The sequence below is a fragment of the Pantherophis guttatus genome, chromosome 2, assembly GCF_059756535.1.
Source record: "Pantherophis guttatus breed Tessera chromosome 2, ASM5975653v1, whole genome shotgun sequence".
In the NCBI taxonomy this organism is placed as follows: domain Eukaryota; kingdom Metazoa; phylum Chordata; class Lepidosauria; order Squamata; family Colubridae; genus Pantherophis; species Pantherophis guttatus.
In genome coordinates this window covers 174,371,389-174,391,327 of record NC_142064.1, presented here as the reverse complement: position 1 = coordinate 174,391,327, position 19,939 = coordinate 174,371,389, and the positions used below count along the sequence as shown (strand labels likewise).

Sequence of the window (19,939 nt, the reverse complement as noted above, 5' to 3'; positions counted from 1 at the left end):
GTACTTTTGTACTGAGTTTACAATCAACAAAAGAAAGCTACAGAAGACACAGGCTGAGACACAAAAATTCAGTTTATTAAAAATAATAAACTAGGCAAACAAAGAATAAAAGATACATAGGACTTGCCTGCTTTGGAGATCCACTCCATATAGCCATTGAGCTCCCGTTCAATTTGCTGTTGTCTTCTCAGCTTCAGAAATGCACGCCGATTTTCTACTCGCTCCCTTTCTTTGGCAAACTCCCTGTAGTCAGAGATGGAACAGCAATGCTGAATGGTCTCTGTTACACCACTTAATTTGCAGGAAAGCATCACAGAAAAAATACAAAGGCAGAAAGAACCCAGGATTTGGGGCGTCCAATTGCCAGTAAACTGTATTTTCTTTACAGGACTGAAAAAAGCTACCATAAGCACTAATACATTTCCTCTATGGCAGATGTACTAGATACTTACCCAGAAAGCACCCCTAGCACAAGGTTGAGCATAAAAAAGGATCCAATGATGATGAGAGGGATGAAGTATAGCCAGTTCCAAGCACTCCCTGAGGCATCGTTGCTCTGGAGGAAAAAAGAGGATGAAGTCATTGGATACTGAAGTCATGAAATAGATTTTTCATCAAGGTCATTAACTCATTCAGGGTATATTTTAAAGGATAGGAACAGTGTGTGGGCTGGTGTGATATCAAATCAGACTATCATCACAAGCACAAACAGATTACAAACCTACAAACTTAATAACTTGTCAACCTCCCATCAACTAGCCAGTTAGTTACCCTGGTGATACCCAGTTACAAAACTACAACAGTGCAACACTGTCTAGATGCATTTTAGTTTTCTAGTTGTCTCACACTCTTCCATTCTAGTTCTCTTCCACAGTTCTTCCATGAGTTCTTTGCTCACTAATACCAACCTAACAGTCCCTCCCTCTCCTACAAAAATATTTAGTTAATATTTTTCAAAGTATGAGGTAAACCCAGAAAGTGAGTTAATTCTTCAACAAGATTAAGAATGTTGTATGAATGCAGCCACGTCATTTCAGATAAGAACTCTGAAGTTTGCAGCGTCCCATAATTCCTAAAGCAAGTTCAGAAGATGGCTTGAAAACTGGGCACTATTTTTACCCTGCCTGTTATTCCTTAAATTTATCATGTTTTCTCATTCCTATTATGAAAGAAATTAAATTCAAGCCATTCAAGCAATCAGATACTGCTTTCTCAAAATTGGAATGCTTTTTATTTCTCATGTCTAAATCTCACATTGCCCAATTTTATTTCTCTGATGTTTTCTAGAAGTACGATCCCTGTTGTGTGGACAATTAATCCAAAGATGCAAGAGATCAAACCAGATTCTGATCTTGTACTCTCTTCTGCCCCCCATTCTCTGTACCTTGAACAGAAAGCAACTCCTACCACCATGCCATCCAAGATACTGGAGCCTTTACGTTGGACTTGAATGCTGCCCAAAGATTGTGGGAATTGGTCATAAGACAATCAGTTGGGGAAATATGGTTTCATGGACTCCCCACTTAGTGCTATTTCCCATGGGTGTTCTTGCTAAACTTTGGGGGAATATTTTGGAAAAGACAGGGAAGCATCTACCTGGCTGTCAAGAACTGCCCGTTGTTTCTAGCTTCCAACGTTAGCCTGGTTTCAGAATGGTCTTTTGTGAAGAAATGGGGGCATGGACAAAGCAGGAGGAAGAGAACTCCTTCTCACACCCATTGAGTTTTTCTTATTTTGGTTAGGCAAAGAATGGGTCCTTCAGGCTCCAAGTACAAAAGATGCACCCAGTTTTCAGCAGAAGCTCTCGGCCAGCTCAAGAGTTTCAAACTTCTTCCAACTCAAACTCCCAAGAGAAGAGTCCATGAAACTGGCAACACGAAGGAACCATCCCATGAGCTATGGTGGCACAGTGGTTAAAATGCAATCCTGGAGGTTAACTCACTGCTCACTCCAGCAATTCGATTCTCACTGGCTCAAGGTTGACTCAGCCTTCCATCCTTCCGAGGTGAGTAAAATGAGATCCCAGATTGTTGGGGGGCAATATGCTGACTTTGTAAACCACTTAGAGAGGCTGTAAAGCACTATGAAACGGTATATAAGTCTAAGTGCTCTTGCTGTCCCAGACTGCAGGCAGAACTTCAAGCTCTGCCCTCATCCTCACAGTTGCACTTTCAAAGCGAGAGGGTTTGAGTCACTTGATCAGTTCGATTCTTAAGAATACTTCCTTTAGAAATGTTGACAAAGCTACATTTCTGAGAGATTTGGACTTAAAGCCCTGGGTCCTGACAGACACTGAACAAGGTTCCTGACAAAATCAGGTGTCTTTTATTAGCTTTTTACTAACTCAGGATCACATCAGATCACAAGTTCCTGAAGGTTATGGGCAGAGTGGAGATGGGAAGATCTCTTGCACAGATCCCATTTCTTTCCTGGGCACCAATTGCTGGTCCTCCTACTCCTTTACCCTCTTTAGAGTCTAAGGTTTCTAAAAAATCGGAGGTTGGGGGGGGAGGAATCGTCTCATTTGCTATGATCTCTTTTTGTTTTTGGAGAACATGAGAAGTCTACCCAAGGGAGGTCAAAGGGTCCACAGTCACCCCTTCTGTTCTCTGTGCCAGTTAATATTTGTGAAATAAACTTGAGGAGTCCTCAGCCTTCTTAGAAGCTTCTGGTCTTGAGGTACAGCAATCCAAGGGGAGATCCAAACGAAGTTGCTCCTCAGCTTTGCATGTGCACAAAGCTCCTAGCTAGGGGTTTGTAAAGAATATGACCAAGGAGCAGAATCCTGATTCATAAGTTGCCAGACTTCAAGGAGGACCTGGATCTCTTATGTCCTCTCAAGACTAGAAGACCTGTTTAAACCAAGAAAGGAAGAGAAGGAAATAGACCTGCAATCATGAAGGGGTTTCATGAAGGGGTCCTTTATTGACCAGAATGACTTCTGCCCTGGATTGGTTGAAAGAGACATTTCTTCATCTTCTTCACCTTCTCCCCTATGCTGTGCACCTTTGCCCCTTCCCCCATTAGAGGGACTGGGGCCTCTCTCTCTCAGCCAGGTAGATGAGCTCCCCCCCCCCCCATTCCTTAGCTTTTGCTTGGCTGGGATCAAATCCTTGCATGTTTTCTCCAGGCTTCTCTCTTCCACTGGAGTGGAGGGGGGAATGGGTGATGGCACTGGCCCTCCTTATTGCTCCTTAGGCAATTACTGGCATCCTTCTTGCTTCTGGGTCTCTGGGCTTCTTGAGAGAGCTTTCCACTTTATAAAATCACCAAGGTTTGGCTTTTGTGCAATAATGAAGCCAATAGAAATCACACCCTCCTGGCTTCCGGTTGATGTCATGATGAGTTTGGACACGAGAAGCGGGTCTCCGCACTCCCATGCCGAGTTCTCCCTGACGGTGGGCTTCGAAAGGAGCCAAAGCTGCCCTGTAGGGGCGGTGAAGCAAAGAGGGGTGCCCGGGGGGATCGCAGAGAGTTGCAACTCTCCTGCCTGACCTGGGGTTCTCTTTCCAATTCAGCCATGACGAGGAGAAGAGGCAGCCTAAAGATGGCTGCCACAAAGCTGGGACAGCTGAGAAACAACTAAGACTGGTGCTGGAAAGGAGTCAGTGAACAGTGACTGGAACTGGGAGAGAGGATTCTTTCTTATTTAAAACCTAACCCCAAGGAATAATCTAGAACTACTTGCTCAGAATTATTTGTTAAAGTGGTGACTAAGCATTCTGAAAAAAATACCAGACCGGAAGGAAAAGTCAAAGAGAGAAAACAATAAACTTCTAAAAATACAGAAAATTGGACCCTTAAACTGGGAAGACGTGGTAATAGGAGGGCATTTTAAAATGCTGGAATTATTTACTTAAAAAACTTATCCTGTTTCTATAATTGTATTACAATTAAAATTATGATTAAAATAATTAAAATCAGACTGACTAGTGGCAACACCGAAATTTAAGTTGAGAGCACCACCTGCTGATGAAAGGAAACTATACAAGTCTGGAATACTTATTTGAATGCAAAACCATTACCCAGATTAGCATCAAATGCACTGTAGCAAACTAGAACACCAGAAACAGGAAATAACCACCCATACAAGATCTTCCAGCAAAATGAATACCAACTTTATCAAAAAGCATCTGATCACTCAACTCACTATAAGCAAATGGGCACAATTTATGAAAAGGGTAACATTATATCAAAATGCATTTTTAAAAATCTCAGAAATAACCAACAGACTATTACAACCAAATGCTAATACTGTAGACTCGACCATCTAAAGCCCTCCAAAACATCTGAAAAAAACAAAAACACCATAGTCCAAGAAGAAAAATCAAGAGTCATTTAAAACATACAGTGTAAGGACTATAACATCACAATGTAGGACAGAAAGGCAAATGACTAGCAGAATGCATCTATGAACAACTAGAAGTGAGAAGACACAATGAAAACTACTTAATTTCACAACACATGGACAGACTCAACCCCAGTTTCAACTAAGGAACTGTAAGCATTTTAGATGAAGCCAAATCCAAAAATGTCAGGAAATACCTGGAAGCTTCGCATTTAGATTAATCAGACATCAATAGACACATAGAGATAAACTATATTTATAACCATTCAAAAGAGACAATAAAAAAGCTAAGAAGGAAACAAAAAGACCAGAACACATCCTCTTCAGCAGCCAACATCCAGATAAAAAGGATTTAACATGAGATAAAGAATTAAGCAGAAAACAACACTGTAGTCAAGGAACTGTCAAGGAGAAAACCCATACCATCACCAAACTGGTAGGGCAAGCATATAAAAACGGAAAGCAAAATACATACTCACTCACATTGATGATGTTATCTAAGTGGGTAATGAAATATCTGTAAGCAAACAATCAAGCTCAGAGAGCACCAAGGACTCCACATGGCAACAACTGTTGTGAAACAATTGTTCAGCATTCATAGACAAATGCAAAGAATCAGTTTATAAGTCCCCCTGAAGATTATCTATCCAAACCCTGGCACATTCAACCAGATAGTGTTCTACTCTAATCCAATCTAACTGATCAATAGCTTTTTTCTCTGATACCAATCTTCCTGGAGAGTCTTTTCTCTGAGGAGGGACAAAGTTTATTTATTTACTCATTCATTCAATTTGTATGGCTGCCACCTCAGCAAGTGACTCTGGATGGTAAATCATAGATTAAAATCAAATTTCCATCTTAATACAAAAGTCAAAATGCACCCAGCAGCCAAAAAGAATGTTGCTTGGCTTTAGGATGGGGATAAGGAGGGATACGCACGGAATATTATATTCAGGTATTAATACATATGGTATTTTATTTTGTGAACCTGTGTGTGAGAGGTGTTTTAATTTTTATACTGAAACTAAAGGAAAAACTGCCCATCTCATCTGATGTGAGAGATTGTGCCTTTTGAATGTCTTCTAATTCTTTTGTACCTCTACTTGATAGATTGCTCCTTCTAAATGCCTCTTTTACTGGAAAGCTGCTCTTACCACAAACAACTCTTTTAATGAAAATGTCATTGTTTCAGCTAGGAGAAGCAATCTGGAATGGAACACACATGGCAAGAGATCTTTATCTCCTTCTTTCCATGACCGAAGAAGAATGATGCCTCATGCAATATCTGAGGCATCTGTTTGCACCAAAGGGATGAGGGTGAGTCTGGATGTCTGAGAAGCAGCTGGAAAACTGATTTTCAGTTCCTAAATTGCAGGCTGCTCTTAGGTAGACCATTCTAATTTATATCTTTTCTTTAGGAGTTATGGCAGATATCTTGAGCATTCTGCAAAATTAGGAAAGAACTTTCCACAAAAATTTGCGATGATCTGAATATTTCTAAATGCCTGTCATGATTGTACAGATTGATTTTATGTAGGATTATTTGTATTCCTTCTATAGAGTTTCTATAGCCCAAATAATCCAATTGAGGGAAATCAAACAAACATTTTTACATTTTATTGAATAGTTTTATTTACAGTGCCCAAGGTACCTTTAAGGTGAGTCTCGTGCAAAGATGAGTTTTTCAGTATGTTTACATATTATATAGTATATATATACACATATATAGTATATATGTCTATATATTTATTCAAAATATCAAAAGATATTTCAATAATCTGGAGAAGACCATGTCATAATTAAACAATTATGCCAAATTTAACCAATTCAACCAAAGGACATCACTGTGTCTACAATCTTACCATATCTAGTATTAAAGGTAATTAAGTATTCATGACCCCCTTTCATTTCAATTAATTGCATTGCCTCTCAAGTCCAATTTTCTGAAAATGCATGCCATTTGCAGGCAGTTCAATACATCTGAAGAGACAGGGGGTAATAATACTTAATGGTTACACTGTTCAGGAGTGTATAAACATATACATAAATACCCCTCTAAGGACAAAAAATGTGGATAGAAATGCTGGAGGCAAATATAACTTTCTTCAGATTCAGAAACTCCTTTTAAGCAGCTAGCTTTTAAGTAGGTACAGAGTATTCTTAACTGTGACTTGAATTCCTGCCTTCAAGTTGATGTATTCCTGATTTCAAATTTATAGTAGAATCACACATTTGAGAAGGTAATGTAGGTGCTCCTTCCACCCCCGAGACATCAGCAAACTGTATGCTTTTCTGGCAAAAAGGAGGTTCATAGAGCTGAACAGAAGAGGTGGAAGGATGAGAGTGGGAAGTTTGAAGTAGAAAATAAAATTATCCTTGCTCCAGTGGTGAAATTCAATTTTTTTACTACTGGTTCTGTGGGCGTGGCTTGGTGGGTGTGGCAGGGCAAGGATACTGCAAAATCTTCATTCCCACCCCACTCCTGGGGGAAGGATATTGCAAAATCTCCATTCCCACCCCACTCTGGGACCAGCCAGAGGTGGTATTTGCCAGTTCTCTGAACTACTCAAAATTTCCGCTACCAGTTCTCCGAACTACTCAAAATTTCCTCTACTGGTTCTCCAGAACCTGTCAGAACCTGCTGGATTTCACCCCTGCCTTGCTCCCAGTGAACATCTGCATTATGTTCTGTACCCAATCATTTCCCAGCACAGTGGGAACATATAAGGAATCTGTAATATAGAGTGCCAGGACTTTTGTATGATCATTTATTGCCGTTTGTAGAAGTCCTGTGCACTGCAAAACAGAACCAATTTGAAATGCTTGCCTGTTGGTTGTTTCCACAAGCATAGGTTTCTCTAATAACTAAGTGGTCAAGTGTTGCTCTGTGGTCTCATCTAAGAAAATCTAGAAGAGATGGGGGTTGTATTTTAGAAGGCTGACCAGAGAGTAACAAGGATAACAAAGTTTATTTGGCTGTTGCTGACGATCTATGCTCTTCTTAATTGTTTGAGGACCCACTTGCCAAGCACCTGGGAGAAGGGCCAGTGAAGGTTCCTGAAGATGAGTCTTCAGAATGATTGAGATCTCTGTTTGTGATCAGCAGTTCTACAGGTCTGGCATTTAGCTGTTAACCAGAAGTCTATACTTTAACAATGCAAATCTTGGCTAGATGCCCTGGGGCTTCATAATAGAAAGAAAGCAAGGTCTCTCCTTCTGTGTTTCTCTGTTGAGGTCAGATATCTTTTTACTGTTCTTATTTGTAGGAGTTCTTCACTGCAGACATCTGAGGAGGTCACAGAGAGAGGGGAGGGTGAAGACAGGATGTAAGATATCCACACCTTACTATTTATTCTATGTGTCAACTCATCATCCACCTATTAGCATGCAGTGTTGGAGCAGTTATTCCAAATTGTCTCATTAACTCATCTCTTAGTTCATCAGCAAAACTGGCCTTAAAATTGGTCGGGGCAAAATCATTCCTTGTTTCTATAAAATAATTGGAATTTTGCTACGTATTCATGAATTTCCCTGGTTGCTTTATTTTAGTTTGTGAATTTCTCAGTTTGCCATTGCTCTCCTAGCGGAATCCTCAAATGCAGCTCTAAATCTTTGCATGAAGTTCTGGTAATTGTATAGTAATGGATCATTGCCTTCAATTTGGCTGTTGCTTCTTTCAGCAAGCTTAGAATAAATGTCACCTTGGAGTGATCTGTAGGAAATTCTGGTGACCAATCATAAACAATTCAAACTGAGTCATAAATGTCATAAATTGGTCTTGGGGTTGTCCAAACCTCTTTGGCAAACTCCCACAGTAGTAATAGTGAAGAAAAATTGGCTAGACTGCAGACTCCTGCTGAGGCAAACCTTGCCTCAACTGCTGTGTTAATTGTGCAATGACATTGTCCAGGGTTTGTTACTTGTATATTCACTTCCTGCTGATGTCAAACAATTTTTGAGCAAGTTGTTCAATGACAATGAGGTGGCCTACAGATCTGAGGACATCTCCCTGATCAAAGGGAAGGGATCAAAGGGAAGATTCAAAGCATTAGGCTTCTGATTAGATAGCAGAGAAGCTTTCAAGATTGGTGTTGGGGCTTCAAGGTAGGCTAGGTCAGGAAACAAGTTCTACAACAGTGCTATAGTTGCAGGGTGTAATAACAGAATATTGATAGCTTGACAGAGACTCTATTTTACATATCTTGTACAAATAAAACAAAGGTGGGATATTCTTAAGTTTCTCCCTTTCAGAGCTAATTTGTGTTTATAGCTGTTGAATAACTTCAAGGCCATCTCCAGTCTCCTTTATAGCAATGAACAAATAATGATCAGGCATTTTAAAATTATCTTTCCTATTGTCAAGCTTCTACAAGTCTCATGTTCCCACAAAGAAGAGAAAAAAGTTTATAAACAATATTGCAATATTTTCCCTGGGTTTCACAAATAATTGGAAATGCCTTTGAGACTCATTGTCTTCTAGCATAATCAGGATGCATTGTAGGAAGCTAGATTATACCAGATGTTTTCACATTGTAAAGATACAGTGAATGGGGGGATGTCCAGGCAGTGAAAGGGATAAAAGAAAATTAGAACAGTTAATAGAATCCAGAAAAAAGCTTGTATGTTCAAGATTGTAATTTAGAAATTGGTTAGCTTTCTTTCTCCTCTTTAGTTTGATTTGGAATTTGCATTTGGATAGTTTGTGATCTGTTCCACTGTCAGTTCCTGGCCATGTCTTTGATGCTATAACTGAGCTCATCCAGTTTCTTTTAGAAATTATATGGTCAATTTGATATTTAATGATGTTCCTCTATACAAGCATTATTTTGTTTGTTTGAAGACTATTAGCTATGAAAAAATCATTGGAGTAGCAGAAATTGATAAGCTAATCTCTTCATTTTGTTCTCCTAAGGCATGCAATCCAACTACATTTTCCAATTTCACGTTTCAGCTTTGGCATTCCATTTTCCAGTCACAAGTTGCAAATCTTGCTTGCAGGTTCTGTCAATTTCAATTTGATCATGAAACTCATCAACCGCCTTTTCTTTTGCATCAGTGGTTGGAGCAGAAACTTGAATGATCATCATATTTTTAATAGATATGTCTGTGAAGTCTAATCAATATTATTTGATCACTGATTGCATCATAGCCAAGTACTTTTCTTACTAAGCCCTTCCTAATTATAAAAGCAACGTTGTTTCTTTTTCATTTTTCATCTTTAGTAATAAATGGTGTGATCTTCTAACTGAAAATGTTCACTCTCAATCCATCTCAATTCACTAATGCCTAAAATGTCAATTTGTAGTCATTTCATTTTATTTTTCACTGTGCTGAGCTTTCCTGTAATTATGCTTCTTATGTTTCCTGTTTCTACTGTAATTCTATCTTTGCAGTTTTGGATTTTCTTTTCCTGTGTAGCAACTTCAGCAACTAGATGTCCTGAAGGCTTTAATCTAGCCATGTCATAAACATTAACCATGGAAACTAGTGATATATTTATTATATTTGTGCTTGTATATGACTTAGTAAGCAATAAAAATTAATAGGCACTGTACAAAAAATAAGTAGCATATCTCCTGCTCATAGGCTTGCTTTCATTTATACTCTGATCCATAAAGACATAGGGAAAAAATCCATTTTTCCTACAATCAGCTTTAGCAAGCATCAACTAAACAGATGAAAACAGATTTCTGTTTCCTTATTTCACAATTATTAATATCAAGAATGGGTACATAGATGCCAGCCTTACTCACCAACAGCTATGGTCATCCATATGCTCCTTCCCAATCAAATATATACACCATATAGTGAAAAAAAGAATCAGGAAAAGAACAAACTAAGAGAAATAATCCTGCAAACATTTCAGAATCAGAAATAGGAACAATCTAGCCATTTTCTTCTCACATCTCAGCATCTAATGGAATGATATTAGATACATTATTTTGTTTAATCTATATCCTTACCTTTACTTTTAACAGGATGCAAAGCAGGGGTGAAATCCAGCAGGTTCTGGAGAACCGGTAGCGCAAATTTTGAGTAGTTCAGAAAACCGGCAAATACCACCTCTGGCTGGTCCCAGAGTGGGGTGGGAATGGAGATTTTGCAATATCCTTCCCTCAGGAGTGGGAAGGGAATGGGGATTTTGCAGTATCCTTCCCCTGCCACACCCACCAAGCCACGCCCACCACACCACACCCACAGAACCTGTAGTAAAAAAATTTGAATTTCACCACTGATGCAAAGGTACTACTGAATTATGAGCAATAACTCAGTGCTGTTAATCAGTGTACTAAGTAAACTCAGTTCTCTTATTCAATTCTTTAGCTGCTATTAAATCTACAGATGACCTTCAGAATGATCTGAAATTTAGCCAGGGGAGATTTTGCAGGACACAATTTGAAAACATGAGGCAGTTCCAACAAATTGAGATCATGGCAAATGTGCCAAATGTTACATATTTTTTACCTAGTCGCTTTAATAAGAAAAAGCAAATTTCCATGGAGCAAACAGTTCTCCCAAAAAATCCTCCAATGCAGCCAGTTGGAATGACTAGCAGCTGTTATGAGATAGGAAGAATTGAGGGCAGTATGTACCAATGGATCTAATATTGTAGACCTTCATATTTCAACTTTTACCCCAATAAAACCATGTATACTGCATATAATTTCCACTATGTATTTGCTATCAAACTGAATTCAGGTCATTTGGCGCAAAAGACACTGCTTTTTCTGAATTTATTCTTCCAGATGGAAATAATCATAGATCTTTAAAATGTAACATTTGCAATTTATGACCTAAAGACAAAGGAGTATATAGAGTTTAAACACACACACACACACACACACACACACACACATACACACTTCTGTTATTATAAAAATATAATCACAGTTCTGAGGGCAGGTGAAGGGGATGATTCATAAATTTTGAAATCAGAATAAGCAACCCTCTAAGTGCTAAAAATGAGAATGTGATACACCAGTCAGTAAGAACATCTTTATAGCATAAGAATCTCTTGAAGAGAAATATATAGAAATACTTTTATCTAATGCTGGGTAAGTACATATGTGCAAAATATTCCATGTACATACTGTTCTGTTCATGGAGCAGCTTGTTTAGGATGGTGTTTTCTTGAATCAAACGTGTATTCGACATAATTTGGTCTGCATATGAGAGGTAACTGGGATCTTGTTAAGGTGAAATATCATTATTCCATGCAGAAGGGATTCAGGTGGTTAGGAATACAAAAGAACCAAAGTACAGGAATTTCTTAATGATGACACATCTGGACATAATTATCTATGTTTCATGGGAGGCAGGAAAGGAGGGAGAGAAGTGAAAATGAAGGGAAGTTTGGAGGGTGGGTGGATTAGCTATGCTAGGAACAATGTGTTATGACGCAGGTGGTCACGGCAAGGCAGGCCTCTAAAGAGTTCTTTATTTCTCTTAATAAATGTTTCAGCCAAAGGCTGAAGCTCCACCCCTATGCTAACCTGTAGGCAACCACTCACAGATTCCCAAACTCAGGTAGTACAAAGAAAGCCCACAGAGTAGAAGCACGCTCACAGGGCAAAGTCCAGGTTTCCAAGTCCAATCCACCAAGCAAAGTCCAGGTACAATACAAAAGCAGTCCTCAGGGCAAGAAACAGGTCACAGAAAAGAAGCAGTTCCAAAGCCCCAGTGAAGAAGAGGCCACACCCAGGCCACAAAGAGAAGGGCTAGGTCCAGTGTTGAAATTAAAAAATTTCCCCTACCGGTTCTGTGGGAGTGGCTTGTTGGGGGAAACCATGTGATTGGGTGGGTATGGCCAATTCAACATCATTCACATCGAGGGGCTCCTCACCGGCCCCTCCTCTCCCAGCCACTCCTTGTCGCGAATGGCAGGAAAATGGGGAGGGGAATATTCCTACCATCCTTCCCTCAGTCTATGCTGAGATTGAGGAAATGGATGACAGGCAGGAAAATCCCCTTCCCCATTTTCCTGCCTTTCACGAAAACAGCTCCATTCCAGCTGCTCCCCCCCATCCTCCTCCCTCCTGGAGACTACCTTAAAGAGACAGGCTGCAGCAGCTCCATTCTGAATGGAGGGAGAAAAGTTAGCATTCTCTCTGCTGCATTTAACATTGAATTCTGTGGAATATTGAGCGGCCGGAAGAGGTGAGCGGAGACCGGCCAGGCGCAGGTGGGCCAACGAGGAGTGATTACTACCGGTTCGGTGAACTGATGCCAATAATCCCTAGCGGTTCACCCGAACTGGTCTGAACCGGTAGGATTTCACCCCTGGCTAGGTCCAAACCAAAATGCAAAGAGCAATCTTCCAAGCAAGGCAAGGCAAATGGCAAATAGGCACAAGTCAAAGGCAGGGGAATGTAAGCCAAAGCAAACAATTTTTCCTGACAAAGACTAATTCCCCATGGCTTCTCCTTAAGTTACTCCTCTCCAGGTGTTCCTTGTGAGGCGACCTTCTCCCAAGTAGCCTTGCAGCCCTTCTCTGGGCTTGTCTATGTTCCACTCTCCTGGCCCTTGGATCAAGTGGAGTAGACAGCTGATTCTCATTAGAGGAGATTGGCTGCCTATCAGCACTACTGCTGGTCAGCAACCGATCCTCCCCTGTACAAGCAGGCAGTTCTACGTCTGGTTGATCATCTCCCCCAATGCCTGAGGGTCCCAGGGCAGCATTGTCCTCAGCCCTTGGAGTGCCTTCCCTGTTGGACAGTCCCAGTTCCAACTCCTCCTCCTCCTCTGAACCACGCTCTGAGGGGGCCATGACACAATGTTTCTTACTGCTAAGACCAACATGGTAAGAAACAAGGTTTTTGTAAGCGAAGTTCTTCCATAGGAGCCGTGACAATGGCCAGCCCTCGGAGTCCAATTCCCAATCTCACCTTATTTGCTCTGTCCCTGAAACTACTCCTATAGAATTACCCCAGACTCATGATATTAGCTACCCTAACTGGCAGCAGAAGGTCTGCTCTCCATCTTCCTCCTCAGTCACCAACTTGCTCAACCCAAGTGTTGCTCCTTTTAAATTACCCAGAGATAGCATCCTGAGAGAACCAGCAAATTAACAACTACATCCTGCTAATGATCTCGCCATCCTCTTTTGAAACATAGCTGTTGGGCCCCAAAACAAGCAAACCCAGATTTTCTTGGATTCTGCACAACCTAGCCTCAGAGGTGGCAAACCCAAGGAAATGGCGGGCTTGGTGTGTTTATGGTTTCCAACTTAAGTGTTCAAAATGTAAAACAATTACCTCTGTTTGAGAATGTATATCAGCTTTGTTAGTCTTCAACAAATTTTTCTTCTTGTGTATTAATTTATACTTTCCTACTCAACAGTTCCCTTTACAGATATTACAAACCCAAACAAAGTTGATACCTTCCTTAATCTTAGCCTGAATCATGTCAGTGATTTCCTGGTGCATATATTCTTATAGGTCAGTGATGGCTAACCTTTTTGCTGTTGCGTGCCAAAAGGGGGGGGAGCGCAGGGGGGTCGTGTGCATGTGTGCCCACACCCATAATTTAATGCGCCCTGCCCCTCGCGCATGCACACATGACCCCCCGCACTCCCCCCGCTTTTGGCACGTGATGGCAAAGTGGGCCTGGTAGGCCCATTTTTTGCCCTCCAGAGGCTTTCTTGGAGCCTGGGGAGGACGAAAATGGCCTTTCCCACCCTCCAGAGGCCTTCCAGAGGCCGGAAACGGCCCATTTCATGACTTCCAGTGGGACTGGAAGGCCCAAAAATCAGCACTGGAGCTGAGCTAGGGCAATGCTCGCGTGCCCACAGATATGGCTCCACGTGCCACCTGTGGCACATGTGCCATAGGTTCGCCATCACAGTTATAGGTGGTATTTCAATTCAAGAGCAGGTTGTAATGATGAAACCCTCTATGGACAGGCTCCAATGCCTGTCTTCCTGAAGAAGTAATTGAGTTACCATTTATGTCTAGATCCTTCAAAGATACAAAACATAACCTAACTGGCTGTTGGCTGCAACATCTCATATATGGGCTTAACCTACAAATATTAAATGGCTCTGTCCAAAATAGGATACATTTTTGTTCATTCACAAGTCATCCAACAAAGTTTATTTAATAATTTCTAGAAATCTGATTCCTTGCCTTAATCATTTTGGCATAGTCCCCAAGACTGAAAGTGACTATTTCTCCTTAACTTCCATTTGCAAATTAGGCAAGATCTAATTAGAAACCCAAATAAGATCCCTTTAAAATGCCTGGTCAGAGGTGGCTCTTATAGATGGAATGTCCCCTTTAAAGATAGCCCATTAGTTTTACTCAGAGGAAGGAACAGCATACTTTTTGACCCTCTATAACTTAGGGGCATACTCAGACCCAACCATCCCACAAAATAGCAGAATACTTGATGTATATCTGATCTCATAGTTAAGCTACAACCTTTTGTAACAAAGGTGAAAGCCAATCTGATCAGGAGGGAATGGAACTCTAAGAATTGGTTTGATAAAACTTGCATCACTGCCAAAGCAGCATTAGTGGAATCCTTACTGCCAAAGCAGCATTACTCAAGGCCAACTTATCAGATTGCTCCCAAATTTTAAAAGAGCAGAAAATACAACATAAGACCCTACTCCAGGGGTGAAATCCAGCAGATTCTGACAGGTTCTGGAGAACCGGTAGCGGAAATTTTGAGCAGTTCAGAGAACCAGCAAATACCACCTCTGGCTGGTCCCAGAGTGGGGTGGGAATAGAGATTCTGCAATATCCTTCCCCCAGGAGTGGGGAGGGAATGGGGATTCTGCAGTATCCTTCCCCTGGCATGCCCACCAAGCCACAGCATGCCCACCAAGCCACGCCCACTGAACCGGTAGTAAAAAAATTTGGATTTCACCACTGCCCGACTCGGAAAAATACTTAAGATCATAAGAAAGAACGGTCATAACTAATCAAAGCCACCAAGTTCAAAAATCACTTCGTATCTTGGCATACTATAACAAACTGTTCACTTGCTCTCGGAAATAATGGGACAAGAGATAGCCCTGGCCCCGGAATCCTTCCTCCTAGGTATGATTGAAGATGGTCTCGACAACAATAAAACCCAATTGGCAATTCAAATTATTACTGCGGCTAGATTAGCCTTTGCGAAACTCTGGAAATCCAACTCTACCCCCTCTGAAGAAGCATTAATAAATAAAATTCTAGAGTGCGCAGAGATGGCTAAATTGACGAGCGAGCTAAAAAATGAAGAGAACTTCAAGTACTATGAAATATGGGGAATTTGGTATAACTGGTTAAAGAATAGGATAAAAATATGATAATAGGCTACGATTTGTTAGACACCCGAAATGGACTTAATTGTATAGAAATGTAGAGAATTGTATAGAACTGTATATTGTATAGCTATGGATGAAATTCACTTAATGTTTGATCTATGAAATGTGTAAACATTGCACCTCGGATCAAGATTGTGATTGTACATTGTCTTTTTAAAAAATTGGAAAATTCAATAAAGTATTTAAAAAAAAAAAAAATAAACTGTTCACTTAACCACATAAAAACATTCCATTGTAGTATCCTCTCAAGTGTCTGGGTATACCACTTCTAAGTACTTTATTGTGATCTGCATGCTAACACCTATGTGAGATTATTCTCACTACTGCTGTGGCCCCAGTCATACACAACTCCTTAGTCAACACTCTCATTAACCATTTTAAGTGTGGTAAAGTCCCCAAGAGTGTCTGCCTCTGTATTGGCCTCTTAAGTTTCATACATTAACCACACAACTAATATTGCAAAGCACTGGGGCGGGGGGGGGCAGTCATAATCAGAGGTGAGTTTCAGCAGGTTCTGACCAGATATGGAGAACCGGTAGTGGATATTTTGAGTAGTTCAGAGAACCGGTAGTAAAAATTCTGACTGGCCCCGCCCCCATCTATTCTCTGCCTCCCAAGTCCCAGCTGATCGGGAGGAAATGGGCTAGTTTGCAGTAACCTTCCCCTGGTTTGTTTGCAGTAGTTTGCAGTAACCTTCCCCTGGAGTGGGAAGGGAATGGAGATTTTACAGTATCCTTTCCCCTGCCAAGCCCACCAAGCCACATCCACAGAACCAGTAGTAAAAATTTTTGAAACCCACCACTGGTCATAACTGTCCGTTTATACAAAAGGGCTGATAAGAATGATCTGGCTACGTATAGGCCAATTAAACTATTAAACTTAATTAGCAAATCATATGTCAGAGAGTTACTTATTAAATTCTAAACCTGGGTAATAGAGGAGGGAAAAACTGACCCAGAGCAAGCAGGTTTTCAACTGGGACTATAGACCATTGTCTAGACCGTCATGGTGAACCTATGGCATGTGTGCCCGAAGTGGCATGCGGAGCCATGTCGCCTGGCATGCGCGGCATTGCCCGTTCCTCTTCCGGGTTTCTGGTGTGCATACGTGCGTGACGATCAGCTGGCTGGCGCGCATGCTCACACAGGAAAATGGAAGACCAGCTCTTCTAGTTTCCGGCACTGCAGCATGCAAAAGGCCAGCTGATCATCGCACGTGCATGCATGCCAGAAACCTGGAAGAGTAGTTGGCCGTCACGCACATACGCGTCAGAAACCAGAAGTTCATTTTCGGCCACGTGCCATGTGCCCTGGGCAGTTCCTCTTCCGGGTTGCAGCCCACTCAGTGCCGAAAAGGTTCGCCATCACTGGTCTAGCACTTCAAAATTTAGGAGAAAAATGCACAAACCACTCTGACTTTAATCTATATGTACCCTTTATAGATTTCATAGCAGTTTATGATAATTATCTCAAGGATAAGACTTTGGAACATTCTGAGCAGATCCTCTACAGACAGAAAACTCTCACTTCTAATCTATAAACAATATAATAAAATTGGCCTTAGAGTAGGATGTAATCAGAGAGGGCATCTTTCCAACTTTATGTCAAGAAAATGAAACAAGGATGCTTTTTAACATACATATCAACTCTCTGATTAAAACCCTTCAGAGAGTTGATATCCATGGACCTAAACTAGCCTATAGACACATCCCAATTTTACTTTATGACGAAGATGCAGTTCTTTTCTCCTTGACTTCTGTAAGCATAAAGCAGGCACTGAGAACCCTGGCATCCTACTATAATTAATAATTAATAATCATTAATGAAGTTTTAGTTTTTTCTATCAAAAAAAAAAAAGCACAAGTAGATAATTGATTCCCATGATTACAACAGGTCAAATTGGGACCACACTGATAAAATTTATGCTGATTGCTTTTTAAACTCCACACTTGGTATCAGATAACCAAATATCTTCACTGAGTTATACAACTCTGCAAACCATTGATCAGATATGTCATTTTATTGTCCTATTTTTTTTTCTCTTTCCCAATAATAAATTGTTGTGTCAAACTATTTCTCTTTTTACTGTAAAAGCTGGTCAAACACTGCAATAAAGTTTTTTTTTTTTGCCCTAAAATGGGTTTATTCATGGGAGTCATTCATACTCCATCCATATTTAGTTAGCCTTCCCTTGTCCCCGTTCCCTGGTTCTTAAAACTTCTATAAAATATTGATTAGCTTGTTTTGCTGTGCTCTAAAAGAATTTCCCTATTAATGTCAGATCTCTCAGACAATTCAAATTATTTAGACTTTAAGCTTTATTTGGAATTGGCTGCTATTGGATATAGGTAGTAGAAAATATTTTATGTTCCGAATTCAAGTGATTTTATTTTCTAGTAACAACCCCATTTTATCAACTATACTGATGTTCGTATATTCTTACAACTTTGCTCATATGCATGTATGTTTATGTTATCTAAAAGATCTGGAGAAAGTCTGTTCGGAATAACAGCAAGTAATGCTACAGTTTGGTGTGCTTCAATTCAGTTAGCAAAGAGGAAAATAGATACATGCATGTCAATTTACTACGAAGTTCACAGATGAAGAATGGGATTCTTTCACATCATGACTTGTAAGATATTAATAACACCTTTTTTCTATATCAAAACATAAGGTAATTCTCCACCATCTTAAGTCAATGTATCCATTATTTTCTCCAGAACTTCTCACTTTCTGAATTACAGCTAAAAATTATAGCATCATTATGCAGCTTCTTTTACTAACCCTTAATATAGAGTATAACTTTCCAGTTCATGGTAAAAAAAACTTCTTAGATAAAGCATTGTGCTAAACTCACATAATAGAGGAGGTTAGTCCACCCTTCCATGGTGATACACTGGAAGACAGTCAGCACAGCGAAGAGGATGTTATCAAACTGTGTAATCCCGTAGTTGGGTCCTTGCCAGTATTCTTTACACTCAGTCCCATTAGGGCAGAGGCGTGACGGTGCTTCCTTCCCACATGGAGCTTCTTGCATGATTTCATCTGGGGAGGGAAGAAAAAGAGGGCCTCTAGTAGACTAGGGCAAGCAGATAAGCAACTGCAGGAGGCAGAAAAAATGGTGGTATCACTTGCCTTGTAACAGCACCGGCTGTTCTTCAAGAAGTCCCTTCCTCCAAAATTATGGCTCAGGGTACTCATACAGACACATTTTCCCTTCCATGCAGTGCTTTTTCAGATGCTGTACAGCCATATAGAAAAGCAGAAACCAGCATGGTTTGGGTTTTAATTCTTTGCTCCTCCAAGGAAAGCACAGGGACTGCCCAGATGTGTTTTTCAAATGATACAGGCTACTTGCCTCCACAACTTAACACTGTTTCCCCCCTCAAGTCCGATGCTTCCTGACTTCTGATGGGCTACCACCTTTGTTTTGCAGGCTGATGTTGTTAAGAAGCTTACTTGACTTGAAAAAAAAATAATCCTATTATTTTATTTAGGTAGTGGAAGAGAAAGCAATAGTGTTTTGTGAAATTTGCCTATTGGTGATCTGCACATCTATTCTGCTTGACACACTGGTAGTTATTAAGAACATAGAAAGCTGCCTTGTATCAAACTCCATAGTATCTATTCTGATGGGCAACAATTTTACAGATCAGGAAAAAATTGTGTCACAAGTTCCTTTCTGAGTATTTAATTTTGCTTTTTTTAATGCACTTCTTAAACAAAGTGGTATAAAAAAGTTACAAAATGTGACGGCAGTACAATATATATGTATTCAATAACAAAATGGCTCTCTGTTTCTACATACACTTGTACATATATCCTCAATTACAACATAGTTGTTAATGTACATCAATCTATATTTTCAGTCCACAGTATATTCAAAGTTCATTAGGACTGTACAACACACATTTTGGGGTTTGATTCCAAAAAGTTACTTGAGAATCTACAGAGGTGCAGATGAAGAACTCAAAGGATTTGTTGTGACACTATGCAGCTCTAAGGTTCATTACTGTTACTAACACAAATTGATTAAATATACACAAAATGTAAAGAGAAGTAACATAGAAATTGTCAAGAAATACTTAATCCTAAAGGTGCTTTTTCAAAAGACAACTGGACTTTGTTGAGAACAAGCAAAGTCCAGTTGCTTTTTGAAAAAGCACCTTTGAGACAACCATGACCAGGATGACTGAAAATCTCCACAGACAAGAGATACTTAGATTCAATTTATAAAAGAAAGTAGAGATTTATAGATTTGTATTGTATGCAGGGAGGATA

The 19,939-nt window shown here is 40.2% G+C and overlaps 1 protein-coding gene across 4 annotated transcripts in view; it reads right to left on the bottom strand.

Moving 5' to 3' along the window:
* Positions 1–19,939, bottom strand: part of CACNA1A (calcium voltage-gated channel subunit alpha1 A) — a 360,780-nt gene that overhangs the window by 165,381 nt on the left and 175,460 nt on the right. For all 4 annotated transcript variants that reach the window (XM_087887342.1, XM_087887339.1, XM_087887340.1 and 1 more), the window contains 3 exons: positions 18,516–18,703; positions 453–556; positions 128–243 (listed from right to left, as the gene is read on the bottom strand). In XM_087887342.1, the coding sequence (XP_087743468.1) occupies positions 128–243; positions 453–556; positions 18,516–18,703 (408 nt within the window). The remainder of the gene's footprint in view (positions 1–127; positions 244–452; positions 557–18,515; positions 18,704–19,939) is intronic.